The sequence below is a fragment of the Aotus nancymaae genome, unplaced genomic scaffold (genome assembly GCF_030222135.1).
Source record: "Aotus nancymaae isolate 86718 unplaced genomic scaffold, 86718_ANA_hifiasm-v0.15.2.pri h1tg000046l, whole genome shotgun sequence".
NCBI lineage: Eukaryota > Metazoa > Chordata > Mammalia > Primates > Aotidae > Aotus > Aotus nancymaae.
This window is the reverse complement of record NW_026988460.1, coordinates 17,883,214-17,897,964: the sequence shown is the minus strand read 5'-3', so window position 1 is coordinate 17,897,964 and position 14,751 is coordinate 17,883,214. Positions and strand designations below refer to the sequence as shown.

Sequence of the window (14,751 nt, the reverse complement as noted above, 5' to 3'; positions counted from 1 at the left end):
GAAATATGAGAGAACTCCAGTTCTTTATGTTACTTTTCTAGAAAACCAATTTATGGTTCTAAAATATACCTCCCCTCCATGCTATACCTCTGACATGATCAAATGCTATCTTTGTAAATGGATAAGTTAACAACATAATCAATAAACTAAATTATAAGCAAGTGAAACTTTGTAGTATTGATGAAGAAAACTCAGTTGATTAATCTGTTCTCATGCTGCTGATAAAGACATACTCAAGACTGGATAATTTATAAAGAAAATAGGTTTAACACACTCACAGTTCCGCGTGGCTAGGGAGGCCTCACACCTGTAGGAAGGCGAATGAAGAGCAAAGCCATGCCTTACATGACAGCAGGCAAGAGAGCTTGTGCAGGGGAACTGTCATTTATAAAGCCATCAGATCTCATGAGATTTATTCTCTACCATGAGAACCTTATGGGGGAAACCACCCCCATGATTCAATTTACCTCAATCTGGCCCCACCCTTGACACGTGGGGATTATTACAATTCAACATGAGATTTGGGTGGGGACACAGCCAAACTGTATCATCAGGCTTATCAGTACATATTAAAATAAGGTAATATGAAATACCTAATCATAAAAAAAAGTCTGCAGAACCAAGACCTCTGTGATCCTATATTAAAAACAGCTACAATTTTAGTTAGAATGTTTCCCTTATGAGGAAGTATTTTCTGCATAACTTTTAATGTACTGTTGATGAGCACAATTCATCAAAACTCAAATAAATATTTGCAGAAGTCCTGCAAGATGTAAAGCATAGAGTTAGATGCTATAGAGGATAATTGTACTTCAGGATGAGTAAGACCTCACACTTGACCTCAAATAAATTAACTTTAAATAGAGTGGATGACTCATGTGCAGAATGTAAGAATAATAAAAGGTCAAGGTAACCAGCAAAAAGGAACATGTGGGGATTCTTAAAAAGGAAATAAAATATTAGTTGATTCAGGAAGGGTTGAAAGGAGAGAGTTTTCCTTGAATGGTCTTCGAAGAGGTCCCCTTCACTACCTCCTAGTACTGAGACTAGGGTGTCATAGGCTATAGAAAGATATGGAGAGCAAGAATCTTCTCTACTCTTATAGGAGTGGCTGAAAGAAGATTTTCTTACCAGGATGTAGTGTAATAACATTTAAGGGCTTATAAAGTCAGAGAGACAGGGGTTCGAATATCCTAGCTCCATCTCTCTCACTAAGGGTCAAGTTGCTTATCCTGTCAACACCTCAGGGTCTTTATCAGTAAAATGTTAAGAATTTTTCCTACCTGAGTGGGAGAAGAAAATGATTCATTCCTTTGGGAGGCCAAGGTGGGCAGATCACGAGGTGAAGAGATCGAGACCGTCCTAGCCAACATGGTGAAACTCCATCTCTACTAAAAATATAAAAATTAGCTGGATGTGGTGGCGCACACCTGTAATTCCAGCTACTTGGGAGGATGAAGCAGGAGAATCACTTGAACCTGGTATATGGAGGTAGCAATGAGCCGAGATTGTGCCATTGCACTCCAGCATGTCAAGACAGACTCTGTCTCAAAAAAATAAAAATAAAATGATGCAATCCATATACAGGGACAAGCTTGGTATCTGACACACAGGAAGTACTGAATATGACTAGTTGATGGATGATGATGGCAATGATGATGATGGTAGCGGTGGTATTGATGTGGCCTGCCCAGAGCTGGCTCTGACTGGGAGTACAGTGAAAGACTTCTGGGCTCCTGAGGCTTTCCATATAAATGACACTTAATAAATGTAAACTGTCCAAAAGATCATGTGAAATTTAAGAAAAGGAAGGACCTCAGAGTTGTTCAACTACTTATAATACGAATAGTGGAAGCAGTTATGGCAACTAACATTTATTGAGCACTTACTATATGCCAAACCTGTGCCTAGTGCTTTAGAAGGATTTCCTCATTCATTCTTCACAACAGTATGCAGCACGTCCTATATCCTAATATTAATATTTCTTTCTTTCAGAGGTAGACACAGGCTTAGAGAGGTTACGGTAAACACTTAAGTTCCCCAGTCAGTATATGCTGGAAAGGAGTTAAAATTCAGTCTCTCTGGCTTGGTGTCAATTACTAAACTATGTAATTAAGCATTTTGCCCATTGCCTGATTCTCCTTCTGATGTGTGAATACTTGGCTCAATCCCCTAGGTAAAGAAGAGAGAAAATTCTCTCTCTTTGACCCTGCTTTGTCTTAACATCCAACTTCCCTTCTCCAACCAGGGATTATTTCAATGCACAGCAATAAATGCCAGGAACTGGCCCAGCCTCAGCGATGACTAGAGGTCAGATACCAGCAGAGGTAAAAGTCTGTGACAACCCCACCCTTGTACAGGGTGCGTGACAGGAATGGGAGTTAGGGGATAATGGAAGAAGGCTAGGAAAGATAGCACTAGGCATGCTGAAAATACTGACACTAATAATATTAATAATAAATAATAGGCCTCACTGTGCTGTAGGCATTCTATTAGGAAGACCTTTATTTAACCCTGAAAATAGGCCTATCAGACAGATCTATTGTTATCATTATTTCACCATTTGGGATAGCGAGGCCCTGATAATCAGATGATTGCTCAAGCTCACATGGTTAGCAAGTGGAAAGCAGGAATTTGAACTATGTTCAGCACCTGCATTCTTAATCATTATGCTATATTGCTTTTCATAGATACAAAAATTACTGTCGGCCATGGTGGCTCACACCTGTAATCCCATCACTTTGGGAGGCTGAGGCCAGCGGATCACCTGAGGTCGGGAGTTCGGGACCAGCCTGGCAAATATGGTAAAACCCCATCTCTACTAAAAAATACAAAAAATTAGCCGGGCATGGTGGTGGGTGCCTGTAATCCCAGCTACTCGGGAGACTGAGATGGGTGAATCGCTGGAACTCAGGAGGTGGAGATTGCAGTGAGATGAGATCATACCACTGCACTCCAGGGCATGACAGAGCAGGACTCTGTCATCTAAAAAAATAAAAATTACAATGATCTTTTTCCATAAGCCATTCTTTCACTCCAGACTCCATGTAAGTCCATGAAAGAGAGAGAATGAGATGAAGACAGAAAAAGAGCGAGATTGGGAGTGAGAGAGAGAGAGAATGTGAGCATACAAGCTTGGAGAGTAGCAGTTGAAGAAACAGCAATCATTTCAAAACAATGGACTTTGCCTCATATAATACAGTGTTTGTGATAATCTTCTCAATGAAACAGGGTGCTATGATTAGAGTATAAGTATGACCCTCCTCATGAGGATGAAAGGATAGTATTTTTGACCTTTAGCTTAACTGTTAAAGAAATTGTGGTCCCAGGAAGGCACACAAACTAGTGGATCTTCCCCACCTCCCAAATCCAAAAGTAATATTTTATTTCCATGTTTCTTTCCATAGTTTCACGCTTCTCATCCTTATCATTCATTTATTTGCCTGTTTTTTTCTTGTTTTCTATACAGAAAGATGCTACCTCTGTGTTCTTTGATGTACAAAAGGGTGGAGGAGAGGGAACTATGATGCCTCAATGGTTTGGGGATTTTTTTAATCTTAATTTTATTGTGCCAACTCCACTGAACTTAATTATGTTAAATACTGAATTACACAATCACCCTCTGTTTCCTTCTTCAGAAGCCATATTTTGATAAAATTCACTACATGCCACTTTTCCCCTGAACACTAGAAATGGATGTGTGTTGATATAAAATGTGTTATAATAACAATTAAAATACAGCTTACATAATGATAGTATCAAAATAAAATTATAGGTGTATCGAGACAACACAGTCATGCATTTTTATTATAAGCACATGCTTGAACCAATATCTGGTAGCCAAATGAAAAGGGAACAGAATTTTGGTTAAACCACAAAAGCTGTTGAATGGTTTCCAAATACCTAAAGGGAGCTGACAACCTATGAAATAAAATTTCCCCAGTCATATTTTTAATTTAAAAAGTCAAGGAAATACATGAAACGTCTGGTGTAATTGTTCAAAGTAAGCATGCATATGCATATTTTAACATAAGCCCTTTTTTTTCTTAAATACCTGTGTAACTGCCTAAATTTCATCATGTGCATCATTGACGACAAATTCACAACTAAGTTTAATGAAAAGCATAAAATAATAATAATAACTAGGATGCTATTACATTAACTAAGTAGTTCAGAATAGATTCTCATTAAAAAGCCACCCTATCATAATGAACTTAAACCTTAGAAAATATGGTTGCAATTACAACATCAGAGAGAAATGCAGGAAACAGAAACATTTCTTCTAAATGTTTGTAGTTATGGTGTCTGACTAGAATAACTGTGTCACAAATATTATTAAAATAATGAGATATCATTTTGTTCAGTTTTACTGCAGAAGCAAACTACAGAATTTTCTTTTCATTTCAGGTAATTATTTTTCACTAATTAATAAGTGTTTTTAGAACCTACAGTGCTAATTCCACTTCCTCATTTAATCTTGAAAATAACACTTTCAGATAATTATTCCTAATATCTCTATTTTACAAATGTATCTCTAGTTTAGATCTTCCTTCAGACGTGCAGACTTCTGGGACCTTCTGTCTCCAAAGCTGATCCTTAACCCTCAACCCTGTTCCACCCCAGTCTTTTCAATTTCAGATGGTAATAAGCTCACCTTTCTGGTTGCCCAGGCCCAAAATCTTGGATTAACCCTTGATCTCGTTCTTTCTTTCACATCCCACATTCTATCTGCCTGGAAATCCTGTTTCAACATTCAAAATGTTTCCCTTCTTAGAAGCTCAAGCCACCAAACCATCGATCTTACCTGGAAATGCCTCCTATCTGTTCTCCCTAGAGTAGTATGATTCTACTTTTTGCCCTTATCCTTAATACAACTGAGAGTGTTATCCTTTTCAAAAAAGAGAAAGCCCATGTCACACCTCTGCTAAAATCCTACCTCTGGCTGTCTACAGTTAGATAAATGACAAAATGCCTGTGATTGCCCTGCATGAACTAGCCCCATCACATCTCTGACCTCAAGACCTCCTGCTGTCCCTCCTCATTGACTCTACTTGGCCACAATAGCCTCTACACTACTCCTCCAACATGCCAGGCCCATGTTTGCCTTGGAGTTTTGGCACTGGTCATTCCTACTCCCAGGAAGTGGTCTTCCCGTAAACCCACCGCACCAATTCCCTCACTTCAAGTCTTTGTTCAATTGTGACCACATCAAGTCTACCCTATTTTCCTACTTAAAAGTAGAGGCCACATTTATAGCCCTTAGCACTATCAGCCTAACAATCTTCAGCAAGTACCACATTCTCTTCCTTATCCCATAATGTTCACCAACTTGTAACATGCCATAGGATGTATTTATAACATCCATCTGTTTTCACACATGAGAGTGTAAGCTGAGAGATACAGGAGGGAGGAGAGAGGGGAGAAGGCAGAAAGGAGAGGGAGAAGAAAAAAAGGAAGAGGAAAGGAGAGAGAGAAAAAGCTTTTACTTTTATACAGGTGTGTCCAAGCACTTAGAAAAGTTCACATGGAAGGTGCTTAATAAATATTTCTAGGAAAAAATATAGATAAGGAAAAAAGGAGTAAAGCTTACAAAAGTATAGGTAACTTTCCCAAAGCTCTGCAGATAGAGGGAGTGTACAACGGAATTCAAGCGTGAGGCTGCCAGACTTCCAATGCTCTTAGCCTTTCTGTTATCTTAAGTCCATGAAATTCATGATTTGCTTTAATCAGTTCCATAAAAATTCTCATTCCACTGAGTAACATTGCCAAAATGTTCTCTCTCTCTCTGTGTGTGTGTGTGTGTGAGTATCTCTCACTCTCCATCTCCCTCTGTCTCTCTCACTGTTCTCTTTTGCTCTCTCTCTCTTTATATGTGTGTGTGTGTGTATCTGTCACTCTCCATCTCCCTCTGTCTCTCTCACTGTTCTCACTTTTGCTCTCTCTCTCTTTGTGTGTGTGTGTGTGTATAAATTTTCAGTGTAGCAGAAGAAACAGAGAAGAGTGTAATCCGGCATAACTACTATGGTAATTTAACAGCAAAATTCAAACTTAGCAAATAATGATTATTTAAGGAATATTGACAATGACCACCTAGTAACTTAAATGCAGCTTTTAAATTTATTAAACATGCTAATCTCAGTGCTAAAATATTTCCATGCTTATTTCATGAAATCCTTGCAATTACTGTATTAGACAGGTACATTTTTATTGTACCCATTCCAAAGATAAGACAATTGGTGAAAGGTGTGGTACTTTTTTGATCCATGTCAGACAGGCAGTAAGTGGATCAGCTAACACCTTCAGAACATAGTCAAGTTTAAAACATGACAAAAATGTTTAAAGAGAAATTTAAAAATGGAAATATTTTTATTTAAACTATAATGCAGAGGACTACACTGAGCCCTTTAAGTGACTTTCTTGCTACCATCTATCAAGAATAAAAGAAAGAGTCAGCAGCCGTGGAATGGCAAAAGCTCAACACTCAAAGATGGAGAATTCTGCAAATGACCAATTATAAGACTATTAAGCTGCAGCTCTTTTAGAGCAAGAGGCAAAATAATCCATTAAACTGAAAACTCTCCTACCCTTCCGTCCAAGGCCCACACAAACATTAATGTTGCATTTATTAGGATGTACTTCCTAAGCTCTACAACTTGACTTTCAGCAATTGTATTAATACAGTCCTCTCACTTTGCACATATATCCGAATGATGGATCTCCCCACTTGAGGTTTGTAGAAAGAGTGGAGTGAATGAAATAAAGTTTAGGAAGAGCCATCATAATCCATAATGGTGGGCACTGAATCAAGACAAGAAGAAACATCTTTTCTCATTTATTTGAATGAAAAGTCTACAGTATATTTATTGTCTGCATTCGGGGCTACTTGTTGCATAATGGAGAACAAGCATGTTTCATTTGGAGATAAGGGTTTGTGTGCTCAAGCTTCTATGGGCCTACAGAATTAGTCTTGTTTTAGGATTAAAATAAAGCATATATTTCTGTAAATAGATATGTTTAAACAATCAGCAACTGTGACGTCTCTAAACCACTATACATTTAGGATAGAAAAATCTATAATTACTTTAAGCATTTATGCATTTGTGCAACAACTGAACAGTGTACATAGTGATTAACAACCTGGGTGTTGTCAGACAAATCTAAGTTTGAATCCAGGCTTTGACACTTACCAGCTATGTGACTTTGGGCTATGAGAAAGTCACTTTCCTTAGCTCAACAATAGGGATGAGAATATGAGCATTGCAGGACGACTGTGAGAACTAAATGAAATACTTTTAGCACATGGCTCAGTGACTCATAGTAAGGACTCAAATTATTATTATGGTTACTACTACTTTTATTGAAAAAATATTAGAAAGTCTGTTTGCATAAATGTGATATGTATCCTATATCACTGAAATTTCATCTATTTAGTTTTTTCGACCTTATAATCTAATAATGTAATTCAAAAAACATTTAGTCATCAATATAGTTGAAAGCAGGTTACTTGTCAAACATGGAAATATAATATGAAGAAGGCTGACTCAATACTCTTTCAGACAAATATTTACCTGTACATAGGTTTTATTGTTTTGATTTTTTAAGTGCAGAGAAAGTATATATTGACTATGTCAATTCACAAAAGGTCCATTAATTAATCAGTCTGATTATACATTGCATAAATGTCATTTTACATAAAGATCATATGTGCATTTTAGTGATTAGGAAATATGTTTGCAGCTGTTTTTCATTGCCTGATTAACGTAAAAGGGGACAAGAGGCAGAGTTAGGCTTGTTGCTTACTGTAGAGTGACCCAGGAGTTTAATGTACTTTATATTCCATTATGCCATGAAAATGTTTCTGTGCCCTGGGGATTTCAACGAAAAATTTACTTTAATGAAAGGAACCAAATATGGTTCCAAAGCTTTCAGATAGGAGGCCTATATATCCTGCAGTTTACATCAGAAGTGTCCACCTTCTCTCTCACCTGCATCGAGATAGGGAAGATGTAATCACAAAGGCTGAAAGCAATTACAGTAAATGTTGGGAAGAGAAGGACATCGAGTTTTGAATATCCCAAAGCTGGGCTAAAAGAATTATGTTTAAAGTAAAGAAAGTGTCAGCTACAGTGTGATTTTTCACTGAATGAAGGCCAGTCAGTGAACCTTACATTAATGTAGAAAATCGGCTGTTTTTGCTATAATGCTTTCAACTGCACATGGCTAAAATCAAACTCAAAATAGTAAAAAGAAATGTGTTTCAGAAAATAACATGTCCTAGAAACTCACAGACACATCTAGATTCAGATATAGTTGAATATAGGAGTTCCAGAATATCAGCAGGGCTCGCCCTGTCTCCCACCACTCAGCCCTGCTCACATCTACTTGACTTTATGCTACAGCAAATCTCTCCTTGTGCTGGATGGCCACTGGGAGCCACAGAATCACATCTCCCCAGCTTAGAAATTCCAGAGAGAGGAGATAATGTTCCCATTTATCTCTGAGAGAAACATCTTGAGGAAGATTCTAATTGGCCTACATGAGGTCAAATGAACTACAAAGGAACCAATCACCTGCTTTGCTTGACCTGGGACAGATACCTCATTCCTGGGGCCAGGAAGATAGGCGGGATGTCATTTTTTTCTCAGTTTTAGGAAAGGTCTAATATTTTTGCAGGATGGAAGGGAATAGGACTATGAGATATGAAAACTATAGCTTGCTGCTACTGTAAATTCCACAATTATCACCCCCTGCCTGTGTCTTATGATCATGCAGTAAGCTGACCTGTGAGATCATTTTCCCTATCAGTAGACTTGATATATATGATTGAGAAGCAAATTGTAAAATAATACAGAAGTAGTCTGAATATAGGAAATTAACTGGACTAGTAATGACCAAGATAGCTGTGTGAAAATATATTTTAAAAGTTCCCACAAACTCACCAAAAGTTCAAAGTGGGAGCTGGAAGTGCAAAGACAGTTTTGACAAGAGCAAGTTTTTTTCCAAGCTAAACAAAAAAGATTACAGACTTTTAGAAACTACATTTTTAAAGAAAAAAGGAAAAACAAAGAAAGAAAATGAGGCCTATTAAATTTAAGAGATTTATTTAGGGTAACTCAGCCAGTTAATAGCAGGATTGAAACAAGAACACACTGTATAATCCAAGTGTGGTCTTTTAAATCTATGATACAACCTGTATATATGTAGGAAATACAACACTTGTAATTTGTTAATCTCTAAATGTTCATGAAGTTGAAGTAAATATATTCATTGTTCCAATTATTCTTAAAGAGAAAAATGCCCAAAGACATAATTGGACGGGTATGTATACACGAAATACACACGGAGATATCTTCAAATATAACATGTGCATGTCTTCATTCCTTCCCTCTGCTCTTTTTAAAAATGCCCCTTTAAAAATTTCCCACTCACCATCTGTTAGGTAAATTTCCTAAAACACAGTAAATGTGGAGGCAGGGATTGTTATAGAGACTATTCCAAACGGCAATGACACCTATACTTATGAAATTATAAAAAGTGTAGGTTAAAGTTGTTTTTTTAACAAATTTCACCACTGTAGTAATGCCACACCACCTATGTGCTCAGCTCTACAAGATTACAGAAGATGGAGAGAGAAAAAAGAAAAAAAAATTCTAGGTATTTATGTATAAAATGTTATCCCTAAAGTTTGATATTACATTCAAGCTTCAGTTAACAGAAGGAAAACACTGACAGATTCACTAAAGCATTTCATTTATGGTACAAGGTCCACAGACTTAGATTTGCATTATTCTCCAACAAGAGTAGAGTTGACCCCTTTTTCCGTCTACTTCCTTTGGGAGAAAAAAAAAAAAAAATCCACCTGAATCAGATGCCATTCAATTCCAAGTCTACAGCTTAGACCATGTCACTACACATGAAATATTATTCATTCAGAGTCAGGATGTAGCAAGAGTAATTTATACTCTTGGAGTGTTTGCTCTCAAGTCAATAACAGAGAAGCCTTGAATAAAAATGTTCCCATTACTTTCCGCTATAATATATCTTACTTACTGCCCATAAAACAGTGGTCAGAGGAGATTTATCTAATGGTTACCATATTATATAACCTCTCCACTTTAAGCCATCCCACCTCTGTGATGATTTAAAAAAAAAATACATTACTTATAGTCAATATTAATTTATATTTAATCTTTCTTAGCATTAGGAGAGTATTATTTTGCACAAGCTCAGAACAAATCTCCAGAAATTCCTCCCTGATGTTTCTTTGAGGCTGAAAATACATTGCAGGGCAGTTGCAGTGATTTAATTCTAGTTGGCAGAGCCCTGGCCACACACTAATTTTATTAGCCTCAAATTTCTGGATTGATTTGAAGACCCACTGGATATGATTCCTGTCCTCAGACATGTCATTTACTAACCCACTCAGTGTGTAAAGAGAGGAAAGGAAGAGGACTTGCTAAGCTCATATCTTCAATCTGGTATACCAGCATGCCCATGAAAATTCAAAGTCATAGACACTATTTATATCTCAGTAGTCATTCTTGCCCAGGTCCAAATTTTCAGGGAAGAACTTCATTCCTGGCTTTGTCGGTGGCAGCAGCATTTGTTACATCTATTACCATCTCATTTCTCCCTCCTTCCCTGCAGTGCTCAGCATCCCCATTTAAGTCCCTAAGTATTCCTTCTCCTAGCCTACAGGCTTAATTTACTACAAATGTATATCTCAAGTGATCCGTTTGGCATGATCCCTACAGCAACCTGCAGGGACCAGAGGAAAAAAGAAAACTCACTGGAGAGCTAGGAATTCAATCATTTGGAGGAGTTTCTTTTATATAGGACAATCTTAATTGAACTGAAACTTGGAATCCCAGAGAAGATTCACTATGTCCTTTTTCTCTCCCTCTAAGAGTGCCTTTGAACAATGGGTATGTGTACCATTATTCTCTGTACTCATTTTGCCGGCTTATGGAAACTGGAAAAGTGGGGACTGGAATTACATGACAGGAACTTCTAAGATCACATGCCAAAAGGGCTACTGGAAGAGATTGTTGGTATACGAAATGCAGATTCTAACATTGGCAGTGATTAACCAGGACACACAGCAACCAACTGTTTTATCTAGCTTGCATGCATGCTAAGCTACAAGTTGGTGCATTCCTCAGCCTACCAGCCTCTTCTCAATAAATGCAGGTGAAAACTGGAGGCTCTTTTTTCCTCAGCTATTCAATCCAACATGAATAGCTGCAATTTGCAAATTAGAGGAAAATGACTGTGTTTTCTTTGGATGGTTATAGTCCCAAGTCAGAATGCTAACGCTAGCCTTGGGTTCCTTTCTACTCAGTTCAGGGAATGGAGAAATTAGTCTAAGGCCAGCACTCCCCCTCCTTGTTCCCCGCTAGCAAGTTGCCTCCGGTTCACACAACAGGAGGAATCAGCTCCCCCTAGAATCTTTTTCAGCAAACACAGTCCCTCAGCCTAATCTGCAATCCCTTTCTTGACTTTAACATTTCACTCTTTTTTTCAGACCGAGACAGACTCATCTGCAGTACTGCTCATGGTGAGTGAAGAAACAGGCAGCAAAATAATTTTAAAATTCTAAACACAAAACATTTTTTGCCTTTAACCCCAGGGGCTAACAGGGAAAACACTGTAACTTCCCCAGTCCCCAGTGGTTCTCAGGTAATGTCTCTGACCTCACCCTCTCCCACTGCACTGCTACCTCAACTTGTCTAGCTTTAAGCTCAAAGATGAAGGAAGCACTCTGGGTTTCAGCTACAAATCAAGTTCTTCCTTAAAGCAAGGAACTTAGAGTGATGGCTAGCCCCAAAGCATTTTTGGGTTTGCAAACCTTTAAGGATCTCCATGATAGCACTCAGAAAGTGTCAGGGATGCTCAGAGGATCAGAGGGACCATGCAAGCCGCAGCCTAGGATGAGCACTCCTCCCTCCTGAACGCAAACTTCACACTCCTGGAGGTGATGTGGTGACAGCCCTGGGTCTCAGAGTCCCCTTCTGAAGCCCAACACCTTTCTGGAAAGCACTTGAGAGGGGCCGCTTCTCTACATATGAGGAGCATAAAGGTGCCAGGATCAATGTGTACATCTGCGGAAGAGATTAGCTGGGTTTGGGTACCACCAAGCAGGGAGAGAGCCACTAGGCATTAGGAAAGGGTCATATTAATACTGAGATGAACCAAGAACTTGAGAGTGAAGACAGAGGGGAAAAGGAGGCAAAGATTGAAAGGGAGGGGAAAAAAACAGCAAAGGAGACAGAGACAGAAAGACAGAGTGATGCACATATAGGGAGACACAGAGGAGGGAACCTACAATCACGGAGACCCTGAAACTCAATTTCCAAACCCCAAAGCCACTCATTCCTACCCAATGTAGATCGGGAGCCATGGGGCAGAAGCTGCGGGAGCAGGAGGCAAGAGAACACTGCGGTAGAACCCACCGCTCAGCCGCCCCGATCCGCCTTCCTCCCATTTTTTCTTAGTCGCCCTCCGGCACAGGAGCGGGAGGACCAGGGGGCCCTGCTCCACGCACCTCTCTGCCTCCCAACGGGCGCCTTCATGCCTCGCTCCGGGAATCCTCCTCCAAACCGAGAATTTGGCTTGGGGTCTGCATCAGGGAGGTGGTGGGTAAGGGGGGGCGGAGGGAAGAGGCAGGGAGAGCTATTTGTTTTGCAGTTAGCATGAGCTCATCTCTGGGCTGAGGTCTGAAGTGGCAGGAGTGGAAAGCTGATCGCCCAGCTGCGGCCAGTGGCCAGATCGCAAATGCAATTTAGACGGTGCAAAAAATTGCCCGGAGCAAACCAACTGAGGGTCACGTCTGAGGGCAGCATCTCTCCACCTGAGGAAGGTCCCAGCACCTCAGGACCTAGGCTCTTGCCGAGGCTGGCTACAGGTCAGGAAATCAACCCAAGGGAGATGGGGTCTTAATATCCACTTCTAGGTTAAGACCAAGCCCTCGATTTAAGAAGTGCCTCCTTAAGGTCGTCTCCAAATTTTCCAGGGGAGTGCAGGTTTGCAGGCTGGCTTGGGGGTGGTGGGAAGCTGGGGAGTTGGGAAATGCCTGGTTTCCAGGCATCTTCTCATCTTTCCTATTCCATTCCTCTTAACTAGCTCTCCTAGGAGCCTGGCACTTTCACAAGCCTGTTTTCGCACCATATTTCACTCTAATGCAAACCCATTTAAATCATCGCCTTGTTTTTCGCAGATTGCTTCTTGTAAATGGGGCCATAAATCCAAGATGTCAAGCCGGATGGAGTGGAGCGTGGACAGGGAGAGATGGAAGGGAAATAAACCAAGCAGGGAAGGTGTCTCCTTGGGCGGGGTGGGAGGGATTCGGCAGGATCTCCAGGGTGGAAATGAGCGAAGGCTGACCTGACCCGAACCACCGGAGTCCAAGCGAGCTTTTAGGGTTAAGGGCGCAGGTAGCCACGGTGTGCTCCGCCCCAGAGGGAGCGCCCCCCTACCTGGAAGAGCCTCAGGATGTTGGCTACCATGATGGAGACCGAACTCCCCGAAGCCCCAATCACTCCAACTACTTTCTCCGGCTTGACGAAAACCGGGGGTTCACCGTTGGTGCAGCGCACGTCGGAGGTGTCCTTCTGGATGAGCGCCTGGACGAAAGTGAGCGACTGTTCGAGCGCGTAAGTGTCCCTGGAACAAGTGTCCAGGATCCGCGCGCCCAGCGTCACGTTGGGCAGTAGGTTGGGATCACTGTTGATCTGGTCCAGGGCGTAGAGCATCGCTTCCAGCCTGTGGATCCCGTTCTCCCTCTTGATGTCGCCGCAGGGCACTCCGCTGGGACCCTTGGCGTGCACGGGGAACAGCCCCCCAAGGGTGACGTCCCCCTCGATCCGGATTGAGTGCGGGGCGTACATCTCCTGGCCACGCGCCGCCGCCAGCGCGCACAGGAGCACCTCCAGCACGCAGCAGGGGAACTTCATCAAAGTCAGGACGCGGAGCAGCTTCCTCAGCTGGACCATGCTGCTCAGGCTGCTGCGGTGGTGGTGGCGGTGGCGCTGAAGGGGACGGTGGTGAGGTCCGGGCCCCTCTGGGCGAGCTCCTTCGGGAAAGCCCAGGGGCTCCTCCAGGCAGGAAGGGTGAGGGAATCCGGGGAGGGGCGACCGGAGAGGGTGAGGGGTCCCGAGGCGCCTGCCAGCCTGGGGCGCCTCGCGCTCTCTGGTTCGCCGGCCAGCACGCCGCTCTGGCGCTCACCGGCGTGCAGCTCGCTCTCTCCAACAGCCCAGCACTGGAGAGAGGGCAGGGATTGCTATCGCTTTAAATGGTCGTTCGGCTCCCTCTCCTCCTCCTCCCACTCCCTCCCTCCCTCGCTGGCTCTGCTTCTCTCCCCACCCTTCCCAGCGCCCGCCCTCCCCACTGGTTTGCATCATCACGCAGGGAGGGGCTGCGTGCTGAGGTAAGGGGGGGAAAATGGGTGGGCGGCTGGGGAATGGGGGGAGGTTTCCTCGGAATGGGAGTTTCTTGGTCCCCAGGGAATCTAGGGATTGCGAGCTGGGCTCTCGCCCCCAACTCACTGTGGAAGCCTCTTGCCCGCCTGCACCCACACCCACGTTCTGGGCATGGGTGTCATCAGCCACGGGATAGGGCGAGGACGTTGGGCTGACTGCTCCCAAACCCTAGGTCCGGAGCCTAGGCTCTTAGCTCTGGGAGAACGTGAGGGAGAGGCAGAGAAGCCAGTGAGGGAGGGGCGCGGGAAGACCCTAGCTAGGCTCTATTCCTCAG

The 14,751-nt window shown here is 42.0% G+C and overlaps 1 protein-coding gene across 3 annotated transcripts in view; it reads right to left on the bottom strand.

Annotated features, from left to right (window-relative positions):
* The window catches only part of GRM7 (glutamate metabotropic receptor 7), an 874,508-nt gene extending 860,249 nt beyond the window's left edge, over positions 1–14,259 (bottom strand). For 2 of the 3 annotated variants that reach the window (XM_064361953.1, XM_012471019.2), the window contains exon 1: positions 13,476–14,259. In XM_064361953.1, the coding sequence (XP_064218023.1) occupies positions 13,476–13,991 (516 nt within the window). In that variant the 5' untranslated portion in view covers positions 13,992–14,259. The remainder of the gene's footprint in view (positions 1–13,475) is intronic. The other variant, XR_010337226.1, reaches the window with a different exon arrangement.
* Between the last annotated feature and the right edge of the window lie 492 nt (positions 14,260–14,751).